Source organism: Geotrypetes seraphini, chromosome 16 (assembly GCF_902459505.1).
Source record: "Geotrypetes seraphini chromosome 16, aGeoSer1.1, whole genome shotgun sequence".
NCBI lineage: Eukaryota > Metazoa > Chordata > Amphibia > Gymnophiona > Dermophiidae > Geotrypetes > Geotrypetes seraphini.
In genome coordinates this window covers 51669706-51689539 of record NC_047099.1, presented here as the reverse complement: position 1 = coordinate 51689539, position 19834 = coordinate 51669706, and the positions used below count along the sequence as shown (strand labels likewise).

At 43.1% G+C, this 19834-nt stretch overlaps 1 protein-coding gene and 1 long non-coding RNA gene across 4 annotated transcripts in view; one reads left to right on the top strand and one right to left on the bottom strand.

Annotated features, from left to right (window-relative positions):
- Positions 1–11814, bottom strand: part of LOC117350212 (butyrophilin subfamily 3 member A1-like) — a 31522-nt gene extending 19708 nt beyond the window's left edge. For 2 of the 3 annotated variants that reach the window (XM_033924325.1, XM_033924327.1), the window contains exons 1-6: positions 10979–11813; positions 9295–9426; positions 7970–8317; positions 6596–6877; positions 2323–2451; positions 171–191 (exon numbers count right to left, since the gene is read on the bottom strand). In XM_033924325.1, the coding sequence (XP_033780216.1) occupies positions 171–191; positions 2323–2451; positions 6596–6877; positions 7970–8317; positions 9295–9391 (877 nt within the window). In that variant the 5' untranslated portion in view covers positions 9392–9426; positions 10979–11813. Of the gene's footprint in view, positions 1–170; positions 192–2322; positions 2452–6595; positions 6878–7969; positions 8318–9294; positions 9427–10978 lie in introns of all 3 variants that reach the window. The other variant, XM_033924326.1, reaches the window with a different exon arrangement.
- A 3540-nt stretch (positions 11815–15354) lies between these two features.
- Positions 15355–19834, top strand: part of LOC117349989 — a 60297-nt gene continuing 55817 nt past the window's right edge. Inside the window, exons 1-2 of the long non-coding RNA XR_004537219.1 lie at positions 15355–15414; positions 18511–18637. This is a non-coding gene — a long non-coding RNA (uncharacterized LOC117349989). The remainder of the gene's footprint in view (positions 15415–18510; positions 18638–19834) is intronic.

Sequence of the window (19834 nt, the reverse complement as noted above, 5' to 3'; positions counted from 1 at the left end):
TTTATCGAGAGCTTCTATACCACGGTTTACATGAGCTTCTGTAGAGGTGTTACAATACAGAGATTTTTAATACCGGCACATTTATGCCAAAATCAATCATCCTACTTATATGCACACATTTAGAGAATAGAACAGTTTCAGACAAAGGAAATACTTATAAAATTACTCACTTTTATCTGCAGAAAGCTGTCCTACAAGAAAACAAATGAGAGAATCATTGCTCTTTTTCTTTTATAATAATAATAATTTAATAATAATTTTTATTCTTATATACAACCAAACCTTCATCTATGAGACAAACTTGGTTTTTCTTGTTACACAAATCTTTTTAGACCCCTGTTAGGTTACAAAAGTTAGACAGTTCTAAATCTAATAGACACTGGCACTGTCATCTAGACAGTGGGACACTGGATCATCTGTTGTTCTATTGTCCTTTGATACTAAACTTTTGGAAGTTGATATGGGGTCAGATTAATGTTGTACTTGAGTCATCAATTCCATTGACTTATGAAGTCATCATATGTGGAACATTATTACATATTAAGCCCCCCATGGATCGTTATAAATTCCGGTTCTTCCTAATTATGACTGGGATAGCCATGCAGATGAAAACACATAATTGGAAGAATTGGGATAGCCTCAATTTTACTTTTTGGTGGGCAAACCTATGCTCCAGTTATAGGTATGAAAAAAATGAATGAGGTTTAATTTTTAAAAAACCCCAATATCTAATGGTAAACTGCTTGATTTTTCACAGTTGCAACATAAATTTGGTCTTGATAAATCACAAAGTTTTAGATGGTTGCAACTGAAGCAGGCCATTCAGGCGGGATTCCCTGAATGGAAAAATCTTTAATAATCAATATAGTTTGGAGTTCTTATGCTTTCAGATGGACTTCCTGGAACACCAGGCCGCACAGTGGTATAAATTGATATCTGGATTTATGAATAAAAAACCAAAAACTGGTCTTAGGGACATCTGGAGCACTGAGATAAAGCATCAAATTACTGCATCTCAATGGCCACGAATTTGGTCTTGGAGGATGAGTTGTTCAATGTCTGTATCTATGAGACAAACTTGGTTTTTCCTGTTGCATAGAGCTTTCTGGACCCCTGTTCATTTACAAAAATTAGATTGCTCTAAATCTAATAGATGTTGGCATTGTCATCTCAAAGCAGGGACTTTAGATCATTTATTATTCTATTGTCCATTTATTTTGGGTTTTTGGAAATCGATATGGGGCCAAATAAATTGTTTATTAGAAAATCCGGTGGCTTTATCATATGATACTATTTTATTTGGAATGTCAATGAGGAAAAAAAGTCAAATTTCTTCAAAAAATAATAAGCTCTTACTTATTATGACAGGAGTTGCCATTCAACAGATTACATTTAATTGGAAAAACTGGAGTAGACTTAACTACAGTTTCTAGTGGAATTCTCTGTGTCATATATATAAGATGGAAAGAACGTTAGCCACACAGAGGAAATTTTAATAAATTTCAGGAGGTTTGGGGTCCATTAATAGAATATTGTAATGAGTAAATATCGTTTTTCCTTTATTGGTACAATTGCAAAGTGAGGGGTGGGAGAGGAGGGATTTCTAATCTTGTATTAAATGTTTAGATTAACAGAAAAGATTATATAATATATTATATGATATATGTGTTTACATATGAAATAGTAGGGATGAGAGGGAGGGCTTAAATATTATAATTTAAGTTGATTATGACAGATAATCAAATGAAATGTTATTTTCTGACACACTTGTTGTAAAATGTAAAAATGAATAAAGAATTTTAAAACACCCTAAAAAACAATTGAAAGTTGAGTGCAGAATTCCATGTGGCACCTAGCAATGCATAAGTCGAGGTGCCCTTTAATGCCTAACACGCCTACCTGAAAAGTAGGAAGGGTTGGGGTTGGAGAATAGGTGTGGTTGACTTAGGTGTTGCTAGACATCAGAGTTAGATGCTGCAAATTAGGCCAGGTAAACCCTGGCCTAATATAGCAGTGCCTACTTCTGCGATGCCTAGCAACATCTAAACACACCTAGCTGCCACTAGGCCCGATTCTATAACAGATGCCTAGAAGTTGATGGACAACTGCGTGAAATGGTGTCTACAATGTAGGGTCACTTAGGCGCCATTTATAGAATCAGGCCTCTGTGCTAATGAGGGCCCTGAATAGATTCTTACCCTTGAATGAAGCTGACAGGTCTCAACTAAAGTTCAATAGCTAATCTCCGCAGGGACCCTCCCATCCTCCTCTCTCTTCCTGTGAGGCCCCCGAGGCATTGTCAAGAATTGGGGTTTACTGTACCTTTCTCTTCTCTTTCCTTTCTCAAGTGGTAAATGACCAACATGACCAGCAAACCACATGGGATTAGCACAGATATCAAAATGAGGGAGAGAGAGACCATCCAACGAGACACCCGCTGGTAAAATATGTCTGAAAAAGAGATTAAATCAAGAGACGTGAACTTCAATTATTCTAGGATATTGCACTTAATAAATGACAATCCCTAATCTGATCATGGAACTAGACCTGAGGAAACACATGGTAACAACTATCTTCAGATCTGATTTCAGGAGGTGCAACCAAATTCATGATATAGAGCTAAATTCAAGAAAGGTTGGTTGAAGTTATGTCCCAACTTGGGACCTTGGTTGGCCACTGTTGGAAACAGGATACCGGGCTTAATGGACCTTCGGTCTGTCCCAGTACAACAGCTCTTATGTTCTTATGTGAGCCAAGTATAGGACAATGAAGCCATAGTAACATAGTAACATAGTAGATGACGGCAGAAAAAGACCCGAATGGTCCATCCAGTCTGCCCAACCTGATTCAATTTAAAATTATTTTATTTTATTTTTTTTTTTTCTTAGCTATTTCTGGGCAAGAATCCAAAGCTTTACCCGGTACTATGCTTGGGTTCCACCTGCCGAAATCTCTGTTAAGACTTATTCCAGCCCATCTACACCCTCCCAGCCATTGAAGTCCTCCCCTGCCCATCCTCCACCAAACGGCCATACACAGACACAGACCGTACAAGTCTGCCCAGTAACTGGCCTAGTTCAATCTTTAATATTATTTTCTGATTCTAAATCTTCTGTGTTCATCCCACGCTTCTTTGAACTCAGTCACAGTTTTACTCTCCACCACCTCTCTCGGGAGCGAATTCCAGGCATCCACTACCCTCTCCGTAAAGTAGAATTTCCTAACATTGCCCCTGAATCTACCACCACTCAACCTCAAATTATGTCCTCTGGTTTTACCATTTTCCTTTCTCTGGAAAAGATTTTGTTCTACGTTAATACCCTTTAAGTATTTGAACGTCTGAATCATATCTCCCCTGTCTCTCCTTTCCTCTAGGGTATACATATTCAGGGCTTCCAGTCTCTCCTCATATGTCTTCTTGCGCAAGCCTCCTATCATTTTCGTAGCCCTCCTCTGGACCGCCTCAAGTCTTCTTACGTCTTTCGCCAGATACGGTCTCCAAAACTGAACACAATACTCCAAGTGGGGCCTCACCAATGACCTGTACAGGGGCATCAACACCTTCTTTCTTCTACTGACTACGCCTCTCTTTATACAGCCCAGAATCCTTCTGGCAGCAGCCACTGCCTTGTCACACTGTTTTTTCGCCTTTAGATCTTCGGACACTATCACCTCAAGGTCCCTCTCCCCGTCCGTGCATATCAGCTTCTCTCCTCCCAGCATATACGGTTCCTTCCTATTATTAATCCCCAAATGCATTACTCTGCATTTCTTTGCATTGAATTTTAGTTGCCAGGCATTAGACCATTCCTCTAACTTTTGCAGATCCTTTTTCATATTCTCCACTCCCTCTTCGGTGTCTACTCTGTTACAAATCTTGGTATCATCTGCAAAAAGGCACACTTTTCCTTCTAACCCTTCAGCAATGTCACTTACATACATATTGAACAGGATTGGCCCCAGCACCGAACCCTGAGGGACTCCACTAGTCACCTTTCCTTCCTTCGAGCTACTTCCATTAACCACCACCCTCTGGCGTCTGTCCGACAGCCAGTTTCTGACCCAGTTCACCACTTTGGGTCCTAACTTCAGCCCTTCAAGTTTGTTCCACAGCCTCCTATGAGGAACTGTATCAAAGGCTTTGCTGAAATCCAAGTAAATTACATCTAGCATATGTCCTCGATCCAGCTCTCTGGTTACCCAATCAAAAAATTCAATCAGGTTCGTTTGGCACGATTTACCTTTTGTAAAGCCATGTTGCCTCGGATCCTGTAAGTCATTGTGACATCACTGCTGAGGTTGGCTCTTAGGCATTGGTGGAATGAGGAATTATGACATCACAATCTCAGCTCTGAAATGTTGCTACTCTTTGGGTTTCTACCAGGTACTTGGGTTGGCCACTGTGGGAAACAGGATGGCGGTCTAGATGGACCTTCAGTCTGTCCTAGTACAGCAACTCTTATGTTCTTATATGAGCCAAATATAGACCAATCAAGCCACTGTGACCTCACTGCTGAGGTTGGCTCTTAAGCATTGGTGGAATGAGGCATTATGACATCACAATCTCAACTCTTTCGGTTTCTGCCAGGTACTTGGGATCTGGGTTGGGTACTGTTGGAAACAGGATCCAGGGCTTGATGGACCTTTACTCTGTCCCAGTACGGCAACTCTTATATTCTTAAATATTTGGGCACTAAATGGCATTCTTTAAAGGCAGTTCCACGAGGTTCAAGGGCTGGAGTAAATGCTCATGCCTAAGTAGTGGTGTTGTGCGGGTAGTGGGGGTAGGCCACCCTGGGTATATTTTGGTGGGGGCGCCAGAACCTCTTCTCCTCTCTGCCCCCGTTCCTTCCCACTCCTCTCCCCACCACAGTTGTGCCTTCATATCCCCTCCACTATACCTCTAGCACAGGGGTGCCCAATACGTCGATCGCGATCGATCGGTAGATTGGGAAGGCAACGCGAATCGATCGTGGAGCCCATCCTGGGCTCCATGATAGACTTGTGTTGCCGTCCTGATCTACTGGCCGATCAGCCTTCCTCTCCCTAATGTCCCCCACCCCCGCCCCAAGCTCTCACTGGAGAAGTGTCGGACCGACCAGCATTCCGCTCCCCGATGTCAATTCTGACGTCGGAGAGGAAGTTCTGGGCCAGTCAATCGCTGCCTGGCTGGCCCGGAATTCCTCTCCGACGTCTGAATTGACGCCAGGGAGTGGAATGCTGGTCAGCGTGCCGCTTCTACAGGGAGAGCTCGGGGCGGCAGTAGTTTGGGAGTCTGTTCTCTGATGGCGGCGGGAGCAGCAATCTAGTGGCTTGGGGGAGAGCAGGGAGAAAGAAATAAAGAAAGGGGGTATGGAGAGAGAGAAAGAAAGAAGAAGGGGGTAGGGAGAAAGAAAGAAAAAGTTGGGGGAGAGAATGAGGTCTGGAGGAGACGAAGCATACAGAAGGTTGAAAGAAGGGAAGAAACATTGGATGCAGTCAGAAGAAAGTGCAACCAGAGACTCATGAAATCATCAGCAAAGGTAGGAAAAATGATTTTATTTTCAATTTAGTGATCAAAATGTGTCCGTTTTGAGAATTTATATCTGCTGTCTATATTTTGCACTAGGGCCCCCTTTTACTAACCCGCAATAGCGGTTTTTAGCGCAGGGAGCTTATGAGCGTTGAGAGCAGCGCAGGGTATTCAGCGCAGCTCCCTGCGCTATAAACTGCTATTGCAGTTTAGTAAAAAGGGAGGGGGTATATTTGTCTATTTTTGAATAGTTGTTACTGAGGTGACATTGCATAAAGTCATCTGCCTTGACCTCTTTGAAAAAAAACCCGGAATATAAATGAAAATTAACATTTTCTCTGCGTACGGTGTGCTTTATTTGTTTTTCATTTTTATTGTTGGTAGATCATTTTGACTTGGTCATTTTAAAAGTAGCTCGCATGCCCAAAAAGTGTGGGCACCCCTGATCTAGCATCTTGCTGCTGTGAGCCGCAACTCCAACCTGCTGTTTGCACTGGTGTCTGCTCTCCTGATGTCATTTCTGGGTCCTGTGATTAGGAGGTGATGTTAGAGGGAAAGCCGGCATGGGCACCAAGTTGGTGATGCTGTTTGCACCGGAGGAGTTAAAGAGGCACGGGGGAAGGGAAGGAGCATGCAGATGTGGCAGGGGAGAGGAGAACAGGGGGGGGGGCATCACTCCAGGCGCCTCTTACCCTTGCTACACCACTGCGCCTAAGTACTGGTAGTTGGGTGTGTAAATGACAGTATCCCTTAACACACCCACTTGTTTGCCACACCCCGACCCACCCATGCCTCCCCCAAGTCCCCGCCCCTTTTAGAGTTGCATACCATAGAAACTATATGTTCAGTTTATAGAACATGGGTGTTAAGTCAATTATATACTATATGTGACCACAAAGTGCCATTTAGTGCTTGATAAGGCCGATTATTGATACCTATCACCAATTAAGTGGCAATTTAGGGCTGATTAGCAAATTAAGTTATGCACATAACTGACCCCATTCTATAAGTGCACAGCAAATTGTGTATCTAAATTTTGGCACCCTTTATAGGGGACATAAAGTAGATCTCTCTGTAACTGACCTGCTATAGAGATCACGAATGTTTTCTCTTGGCTCAAGATGACGTTTCTGATATGACAGGAAATGCTGCCCTGCTGATTTGTTTTCAGAAGAAGGGAAGTTTTGACCTTGAAGAGACCATTCTGCTCTTGTGTTTCTGTTTCAGATGCTGCTATCGGACTCTGTCCATCTTCTTGTCTCCAGGTCACTTCAGGCTCTGGATACCATCCAGAAGATTCACACATGACCTTTATCCCTCTGTCCTGATGGTCATTCACTGAGATGAAAAGAGCACTGCCCAGTCCTAAAGGAAAACAGAACGTTATATATTCATTTTATGATAGTGACATATATGAAACAGGATTGAGATTTTACCATCTGTAGCTGATGGAGATAACAGGCTCAGAAATCTTGATCACCAGCAGAACTGTGGAAATATTAGAGGTCCAGAGCCCTGAAGCCAGAGCCTGACAAATTTCAGGTGTTGGGGCATGATTTGACTCCCTGGCACCTATGGTTTTCTTGCCTTGCATTTTTATTCCTTTTTTCCAGCCGCTGAATCCGAAACAAGAACTTTCTCTTTTCTGTACTGTATACCTATCTGACAGGAACTCTCATGCTTGAGGGTTCAAACTTGCAGGGAGACATAGGGTGCAAAAAAAAGGAAGCAGGAAATACATGGTGAACAGAGCTGGCCTAATGGGGAGTCTAATGTGTGTGTGAGTGGGGCGGGAATGGATGGGTACCTGGAGCAGTCTTGTTGGGGGGGGTATGGATGGCCTAGTGGGCAGTCTTGTTGGGGGGGCATCGTGGCAGTAGCCAGTGGAGATCTAACTTGCTATATTAGGAGATTAGAAGTACAATGTCCCCATCATCTAAGACATAGTATTGCTAAGCAAGCTGGCGAGAATGGTTTCTTAGTTATGGCCAGGACAGAACCCAGATTGGAGGGAATGAAGAATGCTGTTACGGTCAATAAAATCTAAAAATTGCTTAGAAGCAATCCTCTCAAGAATCTTAGAAGCAAAGGGCAAGTTTGATACTGGGCTGAATCCTGATCTAAGGAAGGTTTTGTACGAGAGGAAAAACAGGGGCATCTTTCCAGGGTATGGGAACCAAATCATGAGAAAAATAAATAAATTATTATAAGTAGTCTATCTATTTATTTATTTAACACATTTATATATCGCCTACAATCTTAGGCCAAGAGGGGACTTAGATTTTTTTTTTTTATTATGCCCCTCCACATGAGGGGTGTAAAGACTGTCTGTTCATCTGGCACCAGCTCTGCAGTGTGGTGTCTGCTGCCAAAAAGTGTCCTTGAATCTTTCAATCAATATTAAAATAAATAGGAAAAAGACAGAAAAGTCAGAAGAGAATGGAAATTTCCACTTACTGACTACTTTCAGCTCCACTGTTGCTTCGTCATAGTAAGTATCAAATTCAAAGTAACATGAATATCTTCCTTCATCCTCAAGACCAATATTTTGTATCCTCAGTGACACGCTTCCACATGAAATGTAATTTCTGATCAGTTCTGTCCTGCCTCTGTATTTCGAGTTCTGTTGCTCGTTCTGATCCATCCCATTCTCATACTGGTGAACAAGGAAGTCGAAACTGGTTCGGAACCACCTCACTTGCATGTCTTCTGCATTGAGGGCTGGGGAGAGGTGACAGGGTAGCACGGCATCTTCACCCAGAATGACAACCACTGGCTGATCAGGGCCAAGGACTTTGAAGTGTTCTGTTAGTTATGGGATAAATAAATGGAAAGATATTAATTAGCAATAGTCAATATGAGACGGATGGGTGAGACAGCTAAAGACATGTAGGATTGTCCATGCTAATTGCAAAAGTCCTGTGTCAAGAAAATGATTCCTAATTCCATAAATCAGGAGAATCTCTAAAATGTTCTTATTAGACTGAAAGAACTTATTTACAGTTTCAAGTGCGGAAGAATGAGCCAGAGGGGGGCACAGAGAATCCCTTGTCCTGACCCAGTCAACAAAGAGTTAGTTGGATTAAGAATAGCCTTACTGGGTTAGACCAATGGTCCATCAAGCCCAGTAGCCCATTCTCCCTTGGGCAATCCAGGTCCCTAGTACCTGGCCAAAACCCAAGGAGTAGCAACATTCCATGCTACCAATACAGGGCAAGTAGTGGCTTCCCCCATATCTTTCTCAATAACAGACTAAGGTTTTATTATTCACCTCTCCAAAACCAAGCACAAGGCCAGTTATAAAGTCAGGTCGTTAAAGAGCTGACGATTTAAGGGCTACATTTAGTAAAAGGCCCTGTCATATTAGCACATGCTAATGTCCATTATTTAATCGAAGTCCTATTCTATGCAGTGGAACCTATTAACATATGCTAATGTAATTAGCACACACTAACATGGCAGCAAAATTTAGTAAACCGTAGTTTGTAGCTGAAGCACTAGCGGGTGAAGTGACTTGCCCAAGGTCACAGGGAGCATCCGAAGGGAGAGCGGGTGGAAACAAGATATGTTTAGATCAGAGAGGGTTATTTATGCACAAAATTTTAGCTCACTCAAACAGCTGGTGTAAGTAACTGCACATACATTTAATTTTAGGAAAATTCAGAGAAACACTCACGTGCAAAGACCTTGCATGAAAATAATTCACAGATTTGTGCCAAAATACACTTTCTGAGAATTCCCCCTGATATGAAAAACCCAGCAAATCTTGAAGTGACTCTTACCTGCATTTCCAGTCTGGAAGTGATGAGAAATCAACAGAAGAATCAATCCGGGAAGAGAGGACAGAGACATCCTCCAGAGGGATTCAGGAAAACCCATCTCCAGTAGTCCTGAGAAGAATACAATTATGTTCCCTAGAAGAGAGTGAAATGAAGTTACTCTGACATAGAGAGTTCTGGGGGCTCAGGGGCAGGAGAAGGTTCCAGAAGAATGTGACTGAGATGTTTTGATAGAGCTGTGGTGGGGAAGGAGGACCTCAGGACTAGAACAGTTGGGAGAGGAGGGAGCCGGGATGGGGGGGGGGGGGGGGCTGCAGGATAATGGTGAGAGGTGTTTTTATATTTTAAATGCTTTTCTCCTGTTATACTTTTTACCCACCATATTCAGCCAGCATTTGTATAAACTCTATGTTTATATATTATGCTTACATTATTGTAAACCCAATCAAGCTCGTTTTAGTTGAAGATCTGGTCTATAAAATTAAGTTTTAGTTTAGGTTTTAGTTTAAACACTGACCACCAGCTGAATTAATTAATTAATTTATTTATTTAGATATCTTAACCACCTTAATGAAGAGCTTCCCCCTGGATATTCTGTATCTGGACACCAGGAAAATATCTGGGACTTTCATGGTTGTCAGAAGTTACCTAGGTCTAGTCAATATTCAGAGCCTGTACTGGGTTAGATCTCTGGTTTAAGGAAATAAGTTATTTGGAAGAGACAATTTTCACCCTACAGTTACTAGCATATTGGACGCCACACACATTCAGTCACTCATAAGAGCATAGAAAATAAAGACCACATGGACTATTCCAGTCTGCCCATCCAGGGACTGGGTAAAACGAGGATCCCACAGACTCCATGGACCTCAAGAATCTGTACCGCACATCCTTAAGGAGTTAAAAGAAGGATTCGTAGAGTGAGCGAGATCCGTGAGGTCCGCGGGAGTTAAAACGATGATCCCTGTGGACCCCACACCATGGCCGCTTTCTTTTTAAGACTGTGAGGGACCTCCAGGTAGAAGGTATTTGGGACACTGGGGTGTAGAAAAGCTGGGCACAACAAAAGGGAGAGTTAGGAAGAGGCAGCAGGAAATTCTTGCAGTATTCAGCACTGGCAATCCCAACCACAAACAGAAAAGAAACCAGCAAAAAGGTAGATGTTAAAACACAGACCTCACAGAATTAAAAACACTTGGCCTTAAGAAGCGGCTGTGGGGGTCTCCAGAGAGCCTCATTTTTTAACTCCCTTTGACCTCATGGATCTTATTCATTCTACAGATCCTCATTTTAATCTCTGCCACGGATGCCACTGGAGGGGGGTAAGATGAGGATACTTGGGATGAGCAGGATCCAGGAGGTCCGTGGAAGTTAAAACAAGGATCCCTAAGGACCCCATGCTACAGCTGCTATCTTTTTTTTTCTGAAAATAAAGACACCCCCCCACACACACACACTGATAGCTTTTTAAGGCCGTGCAGTAGAGATCCGTGAGGTCTACAGGATCCTTGTTTTATCCAGTCCCACCCATCCAACCCAACTACTAAACTCTGCTGACAGCAGCAAAACCCCATTTCCTCTCCTCGCTCTACTTTTGTAGGTCTACTGAGAGCTTAATAGGATGTGGCGAGGTTTAGCAGAAGAATAGGGGATATTGGGGGGGAGGGGGGAGAGAGATTCATCCTACCTCTTGTGCTCAGTCTTCACGGAGAAAGTCTCAGGAAGATCAAGTCCCTCAAAGCTGTCCTGTCTTCCTTCCATCATATCCCAGTAGTTTGGAAATGTATAAACAGGAACATATTTGTCCACTTAAATGTTTAGAACTCCAGGATGTCATCCAGTCTTTTTGTTCTACCTTTTCCAGCATAAACTTTACTTGTTTCTTAAATGTGCTTTCCTTACTTTTCTGAGCGAAAGTGAAAGGAACTGAGACTTCTGGACTTTGACCTTTTGTTCTTACTTAATGGTAGGTGTAATTTATACAGTTGAAACCTTCACTGCTCATCCAGTGCAGAATAGAAAATTATTAACCTACTAAGGAGTCTACAGAAACCTACTTTATTTTCCAAGTACCTTTCTTATTTCTAATCTTAATGTATATTTTCTGTAAACCGCTTAGAACCTAACGGATGTAGCGGTATATAAGAAATAAATTACATTACATTACATTACATTACTTTATATCTTTTCTCTTCCCTTATGAGTAGATGGCTTAGGACTTTTCTATCTGGTTTTATGCCGTTCCTTTATTTTTAAGGTTTCATTGAAACCACCTTAATCAAAGTAGGCTAGGTGGTATATCAATATTTTAATAGACCGTGAAATGTACTCACACACGGGAGTAAGAGCACCACAAAAAGGCTAAAGTAATTATTTGTTTAAAAAGTTTCTATTCCACCAGTTTGGTCCATGGCATTCACAACAGCTCATATCTAATGGGAAGGGGTAAAACACGGACCTAAACCCCATTATGTCCTTAAAAAATCTGAGGTCAGTGGCACTTTTAGTCTCAGCATAGGTGGTGGCTCTGACAGACCTTTATGACAATTTAGCTTTGATGGAGCTCCCTGTGCTGAGACTAAATGTGGCACAGGGCAAAAGTTTTGCCACTTTTACCCCTCTTCTACCAAACCATGCTAGCGGTTTTTAGCGCAGAGAGCTATACTGCTCCCAACGCTCATAGGAACTCAGTGAGCATCGGGAGCAGCGAAGGCCATTCAGTGCGGCATTCTGCACTAAAAACCCGCTAGTGCGGTTTTGTAGAAGAGGGAGTTAGTCTCAGCATAGGGAGGGAGAAGCATTAGGGTCTGTCAGAGCTAAAGTGTCATGGAGGTCTGTCAGAGCCATAACCTAGGCTGAGACTAAAAGTGGCAGGGTGCTGGGTTAGTCTATTTTGTATTCTGGTTCTACTCTGTTGTTATTCCATGTTTCCTTTTCTGTTTGAAAATAAAAATTGATTACACATAAAAAGTGGCACGGACCTCAGATTTTTAAGGACATGCAGGTTTAGATCTGCGAGGTCTGTGTTTTATCCCTTCCCATATCTAATTCATAAAATAATTATACAAAAACATTTTAAACATGTCTGCTTGCACCGGGCAGGTGCTGTTTGGTCCAGGCACTTAAGGTCGCCTTCCTGGTGCATCCTGGGATGTGCTGGGGTACAGCCTAAGGCTCTGATTGGCCCAGGTGCCTAAGACTTAGGCCCTTTCCTGGAACATCCTGAGATGTCCCATAGGAAAGGCCTTATGTGCATGGGCCAATGAGTGTCTTATGATGCACCTGGAAGATGAAGGCCCACCATTTTGAAGAGGTGGGCCTGCTGGCCGAAGGGAGTAGCCATCCCTTCAGCCAGCATTCATCGGAAAGATATGGGGGTGTCAGGGCAGGGGACCTCAACAATGGGAGGAAGTGGGCATTCCTCCTGCAGGGGGGTTTATCAGGGGGTGTGGGGATCACCAGCAGTAGAAGGGAGTGGGCATCCCTCCTGCTGGGAGTGTCAGGGGAGGTGTCAGGGCACTGTCGGGGACAGGAGATATCAGTGGCAGGAGGGAGTGGGCATCCTCCTGCCAGGAATGCCAGGGGCTTTTCGATGGTGGTGGGGCATTGTGGGGAGTGGCGGGGGACCTCGGTGGCAGAAGCAGGAGGGAGTGGATATCACTCCTGTTGATCTTGTACAGGGTATTGGGGGGCAAGGGGGTGTCGGCGGGAGGGGGATCTTCTTTCTGCTGCTCTACCTACCATTTAATCAGCTGAGCCAGCAGGTCTGCGGCTCAGTTGATCAGGGAAGGGAGAGAAGCTTTGACGGGAGGAGCTGTGCTTAGCGATTGCTCTTCTGAGCACAGTTCCTCTCGCTCTTTATTGGTGATTCTCTACATAAATAGCAAGCATATAATTTACATACTATTATGCTGAGAATTGCCCGTAAAATAAAAGTCACTCCCACTACAGGCACTGCATTTTACCTGCGAGTTTTGAGAATCTTCCTCTTAGTCTGTCCCAGTAATGGCAAGTCTTATGTTCTAGTAGGAAGAGGGAGTGGCCTGCAGTTATGGATGTTATGCTATAAAGGTAAAAACTTGTACCGATAAAAAAAATGTACTATAATGATGGCAAATTATAACCTGTTAACTGTATATTATGCATATTAACCTGAGATCTTTGGGGAGAACGGGATAGAAAACAAATTAAGGGGGCCTTTTACTAAGGCATGCTAGCCGATTTAGCACTTGCTAAATGTTACATGTCCATAGAATATAATGGGTGCGCTGGCATTTAGCACGCCTTAGTAAAAGACCCCCTAAATAAATAAATGGTTTACAATATACAAATAGGAAAGAATAGGCTGGGAATGAAAGAGACAGAAGACAATAGAAGGACTTGGAAGTGAGAGACTGGAAGCTGGTAGGAGGTGAGAGCCTGAAGGGAAAAATGAAGGATAAAAGTTAACTAGGAATGAAGAAGAGGAGAAGAAAAATGAGGAAAACAAGGGAAGAAAAATGTCAAAGAATAAATGGACACAATCAAAACAATTGATCTGGATAAAAAAATTTATATATATGTATAAATTAATCTTTATAACCTTAGGCCTCAGCCCCGCCACTCCACCGCTAATAAATGTTAATAGCGCAGAGAATTATGTGGGCCATCATTATCAGCCATATAAATATACTTATTGCTTTAAATACTTTCAATACTTGCTTGCAAGTCGGATGACATTAGCGGCCACGGGGGACCCTCGATAAAGCATGTTTGTGCGAAACATGTTGGGTCAATTCCTCCCGGGTCAGACCAGCTGTTAAGATAAGTGGCTGAGAACCGTTATAAAGTATACTTTTTTGAGATATAAAAAATTGAGGTTATAAATGATTTATTATGAAAATTAGGTTTAATAATTACATTCCAGTTATTTATTTTAATTTTTTATTTTAGTCAACTTTTATCCAGGGTGAGGGATTTCATTTAGGGGAAAGATAGGGGATAGGGGAATTAAGGAGGGTATAGATAAGATTGAATTAGTTCATATGGAAATTAAATTTGAAAGAATGATTTAAATTTGTATGAAATATTATTATTATGATTTTTTATTGTATTGAGTGTATTTTTGTACTATCTTATTGTGGTGAACACCTGGAATACGCTTCCAGAGGAGGTGGTAGAGCAGAGTTCGACTTTGGGGTTCAAAAGGGGATTGGACGAGTTTATGAAGGAAAAGGGGATCCAGGGGTACAATTAAAGGGTTACTATACAGTACTGGAGGCTGTAAAGTAATAGATCACTACAGGTCATTGACCTGGGGGGCCACCGCGGGAGCGGACTGCTGGGCGTGATGGACTTATGGTCTGACTCAGCAGAGGCAATGCTTATGTGCTTATGATGATTTGATTCTTTCAATAAAAATTGTTATACATAAAAAATTGAAAGTATTGAAAGTATTTAAGGCAATGATAAGTGAAACTTAGAAACTGACGGCAGAAAAGGGCCACGGCCCATCCAGTCTGCCCATACCAATGTCCCACTCCCTCCGTGAAGAGATCCCACGTGCCAATCCCATTTTTTCTTAAAATCTGACACGCTGCTGGCCTCAATTACCTCTATTAACATTTATTAGCGGTGGAATGGCGGGGCTGAGGTCTAAGGTTATAAAGATTAATTTATCCAGATCAATTGTTTTGAGAAATGTTATTTGATGGTATATTGATCTGGAATATTTTTGATATATAAAATTTTTTTTTACATCATTTGGATTGCTAAAATAATAAATGGAGAAGACTGAAGAGAAAGTGGGATAAAGGACAGGAACTGAAAGGACAAGAAAATGATGCACTAAGGGAGGAATTCATATTTAACTGTGATATTATATCAAATGCCAAGGAAAAAATGTATCTATACCGTATTTTCAATGTTTTGCAAAAGCCAGCTTTGTGCATTTGGGCCTGTTTTGGCGGTTTGCAGCCTAACTGTCAATGACGTCATCGCCCGGCACGACACCCGCCCGCTTGATCCCGATCGACCGCTTCTGCCTGCCGACGTTTCCTGCTCGACTCCTTGTCCTGTGCGCAGGATCTCTCTCCTCTGGGCGGGACAGAAACTCCGTTCCCGGGACCGGACGCGGCTCTGCAGGTCAGCCGTGCTTTACTTCTCTCTTCCCCGCCCAAATAGAAGCAGAATGGCGGGAGCTTTAGCAGCCCCCGGGGCTTTGAAGCAGATTGGCTAAGAGTTGCAATTGCAGTTGCTGCTTCTTTCTGTGCACGGCAAACACTCCCGAGCTTCATCTGCAAGTTGGGCACCGCCACCTGTTGCAATCATCAAGCACCTGGCTTGGTTTGCCAGTTTCTCTCAGTTGGGCAGGGGTGTCATAGTCCAGTCTGGTTTTCAGGATTTCCCCAAGGAATATGCATGAGATCTATTTGCAGGCACTGCTTTTATTCTATGCTAAGAGATCTCATGCATAGTCATTGGGGAAATCCTGAAAACCTGACCTGGCTCCGGCTCTCGAGGACCGGAATTGCCTACCCCTGGTATAGACTAAGGCTTTGTGGTTATAGAAACCTGATGGCAAATACTGTAAAGGCGAAATGACCCATTCAGTCGCCCATCTGCAGCATCTGCTCCTCTCCCTAAGACAGAGGTGTCAAAATCCCTCCTCAGGGGCCACAATCCAGTCAGGTTTTCCCAAATGAATATACATGAGATCTATTTGCAGCCACTGCTTTCATTCTATGCTAATAGATCTCGTGCATAGTCATTGGAGAAATCCTGAAAACCTGACCTGGCTCCGGCTCTCGAGGACCGGAACTGCCTACCCCTGGTATAAACTAAGGCTTTGTAACTATAGAAGCCTGATGGCAAATACTGTAAAGGCCAAATGACCCATCCAGTAGCTCAACTGCAGCATCTGCTCCTCTCCCTAAGACAGGGGTGTCAAAATCCCTCCTCAAGGGCCGCAATCCAGTCAGGTTTTCCCAAATGAATATACATGAGATCTATTTGCAGGCACTGCTTTCATTGTATGCTAATAGATTTCAAGCATATTCATTAGGGAAAACCTGACCTGGCTCCAGCTCTCAAGGACCAGAGTTGCCTGCCCCTGGTATAAATTAAGGCTTTGTGATTATAGAAATCTGATGGCAAATACTTTAAAGGCGAAATGACCCATTTTGTCGCCCATCTGCTCCTCTCCCTAAGACAGAGGTGTCAAAATCCCTCCTCGAGGGCCACAATCCAGTCAGGTTTTCCCAAATGAATATTCATGAGATCTATTTGCAGCCACTGCTTTCATTCTATGCTAAGAGATCTCGTGCATTGTCATTGGGGAAATCCTGAAAACCTGACCTGGCTCCGGCTCTCGAGGACCGGAACTGCCTACCCCTGGTATAAACTAAGGCTTTGTGATTATAGAAGCCTGATGGCAAATACTGTAAAGGCCAAATGACCCATCCAGTGGCCCATCTGCAGCATCTGCTCCTCTCCCTAAGACAGGGGTGTCAAAATCCCTCCTTGAGGGCCGCAATCCAGTCAGGTTTTCCCGAATGAATATACATGAGATCTATTTGCAGCCACTGCTTTCATTCTATGCTAATAGATCTCATGCATATTCATTGGGGAGATCCTGAAAACCCGACTGGATTGCGGCCCTTGAGGAGGGACTTTGACACCTCTGCAGTAGGGGGAAAGTTTGTGCCTGGACCCTAACCACCAGGGATGTCACACCAGTAAATAAGCTGAAATGTTGGAGCTTTTTTCCCCCCTTGTTATTGCATAGTTATCTTAAACTCGTCCTATTACTTCTTCGTTGTAGTCAGATGCCACAGATTCCCATAAACGTAAACTTTGGCATTCTCTTTTTCACACTGCATTACCCAAGGATTTTAACCAGTCAAAACTGAGCACATTTTTGCTAGAAAGTTACAGACCCATCCAGTCCTTAGATTTATTTACCAAATCATCCCTAATATAGGGCTTGACTCAGTTTACAGTAAAATACTTAAAACATAAGTGACTACCAATACTAATACAGGATTTGGAATCGATTAAAGACTCCTGAAATAATAGAGTTTTCAAAGATTTCCAAAAGCCTCCAAGTGAAAAAATAGTTCTAATTTTAGAAGATCTAGACCCCACCATTACACATTTTTCTACAGTAAGACTGGTTAAAGGCATACCATGTCAATAGAGACTTTTGGAAACTTTATTTTGCTCTGCAGCTACCAGACCAAGTTTTGTCCCCGTAGACCAGGGGTCTCAAAGTTCCTCCTTGAGGGCCGCAATCCAGTTGGGTTTTCAGGATTTCCCCAATGAATATGCATGAGATCTATGTGCATGCACTGCTTTCAATGCATATTCATTGGAGAAATCCTGAAAATCCGACTGGATTGCGGCCCTCAAGGAGGGACTTTGAGATCCCAGCCGTAGACTGATGAAACTCGTGGAACTTAGGTATATACTAATTCCCCTCTCCCCCTCTTTACTAAGCCACAGTAGAAGTTTCCACCGTGGTATGGATGCTGTTCAGCCACTCATAGATTTCCTATGAGCGTTAGAGCAGGGGTCTCAAAGTCCCTCCTTGAGGGCCGCAATCCAGTCGGGTTTTCAGGATTTCCCCAATGAATATGCATGAGATCTATGTGCATGAACTGCTATCAATGCATATTCATTGGGGAAATCCTGAAAACCCGACTGGATTGCGGCCCTCAAGGAGGGACTTTGAGATCCCTGCGTTAGAGCAGTGGTTCCCAACCCTGTCCTGGAGGAACACCAGGCCAATTGGGTTTTCAGGCTAGCCCTAATGAATATGCATGAAGCAAATTTGCATGCCTATCACTTCCATCATATGCAAATCTCTCTCATGCATATTCATTAGGGCTAGCCTGAAAACCCGATTGGCCTGGTGTTCCTCCAGGACAGGGTTGGGAATCACTGCGTTAGAGCATTTAGCATTCTGGGCTGCTTAGGAAACCTCTACCCACAGCTTAGTAAAAGTGGGGATAAATTTATTCCCTACAGTCACTAAACAGGAGGAATTGCTTTTGGGCACCTCATCCGTCATGGGCTGGCAGTGATCAAGAGAGAGTGCTGCGCTTACTGTAGTGACTTTTCACCATCCCTCCAAGGAGCTGATGTGGTATAATGAGTGAACATGGGCTGATTGTAGGGGTTGCTAACTCATATAAGGTCGACCAAATGGGCTGATTTGTTCTTGATCTTTCCTTACCTAAGACAGAATGACACTCCCTGCATGCAGTGGTGCAAAACCAGGACTGGATCAACATGCCTGATTGATGCATCCATGCAAACCCAAGCTTTCACTAATAGCTTCCTAGATCCAATGCCTTCTTTGGGAGGGGTGAGTGTGATAATTCCTTCTTGCTTTCCTTGACTGTTTGCATCGTTAACTTTAAGTTGACCCTAGATCTGAGATATATCCTCTGGTGTACAGATTCCCACAGAGCAACCGGATCGCAGTTTGGTCAGTTCCGAGCCAAGCACGGCCTGTCTGTTAAACAGATTAAGACGGAGCTTCCTCTTGGCTCAAGTCAAAGCAATACCGTGTTGATTCAAGAAGGCCTGCTGCATTAATTAAATTAGAGAATGACACAGGGACAAATTTTTCCCCTTCCCCGCAAGTTCTTTTCCTGTCCCTGCCCCATTCCTGCAAGATCCGTCCTCATCTGCACAAGCCCCAAACACTTTAAAATCCTAAGTAGCAACATTCTAGAGCTCAGATTGTGATGTCATAATGCCTCATTCCACCAATGCCTAAGCTCCGTCCTCATCTGCACAAGCCCCAAACACTTTAAAATCCTAACTAGCAACATTCTAGAGCTCAGATTGTGATGTCATAATGCCTCATTCCACCAATGCCTAAGCTCCATCCTTAAACACTTTCAAATCCTAAGTAGCAACATTCTAGAGCTCAGATTGTGATGTCATAATGCCTCATTCCACCAATGCCTAAGCTCCATCCTTAAACACTTTCAAATCCTAAGTAGCAACATTCTAGAGCTCAGATTGTGATGTCATAATGCCTCATTCCACCAATGCCTAAGCTCCATCCTTAAACACTTTCAAATCCTAAGTAGCAACATTCTAGAGCTCAGATTGTGATGTCATAATGCCTCATTCCACCAATGCCTAAGCTCCATCCTCATCTGCACAAGCCTCGAACACTTTAAAATCCTAAGTAGCAACATTCTAGAGCTCAGATTGTGATGTCATAATGCCTCATTCCACCAATGCCTAAGCTCCATCCTTAAACACTTTCAAATCCTAAGTAGCAACATTCTAGAGCTCAGATTGTGATGTCATAATGCCTCATTCCACCAATGCCTAAGCTCCATCCTTAAACACTTTAAAATCCTAAGTAGCAACATTCTAGAGCTCAGATTGTGATGTCATAATGCCTCATTCCACCAATGCCTAAGCTCCATCCTTAAACACTTTCAAATCCTAAGTAGCAACATTCTAGAGCTCAGATTGTGATGTCATAATGCCTCATTCCACCAATGCCTAAGCTCCGTCCTCATCTGCACAAGCCTCAAAC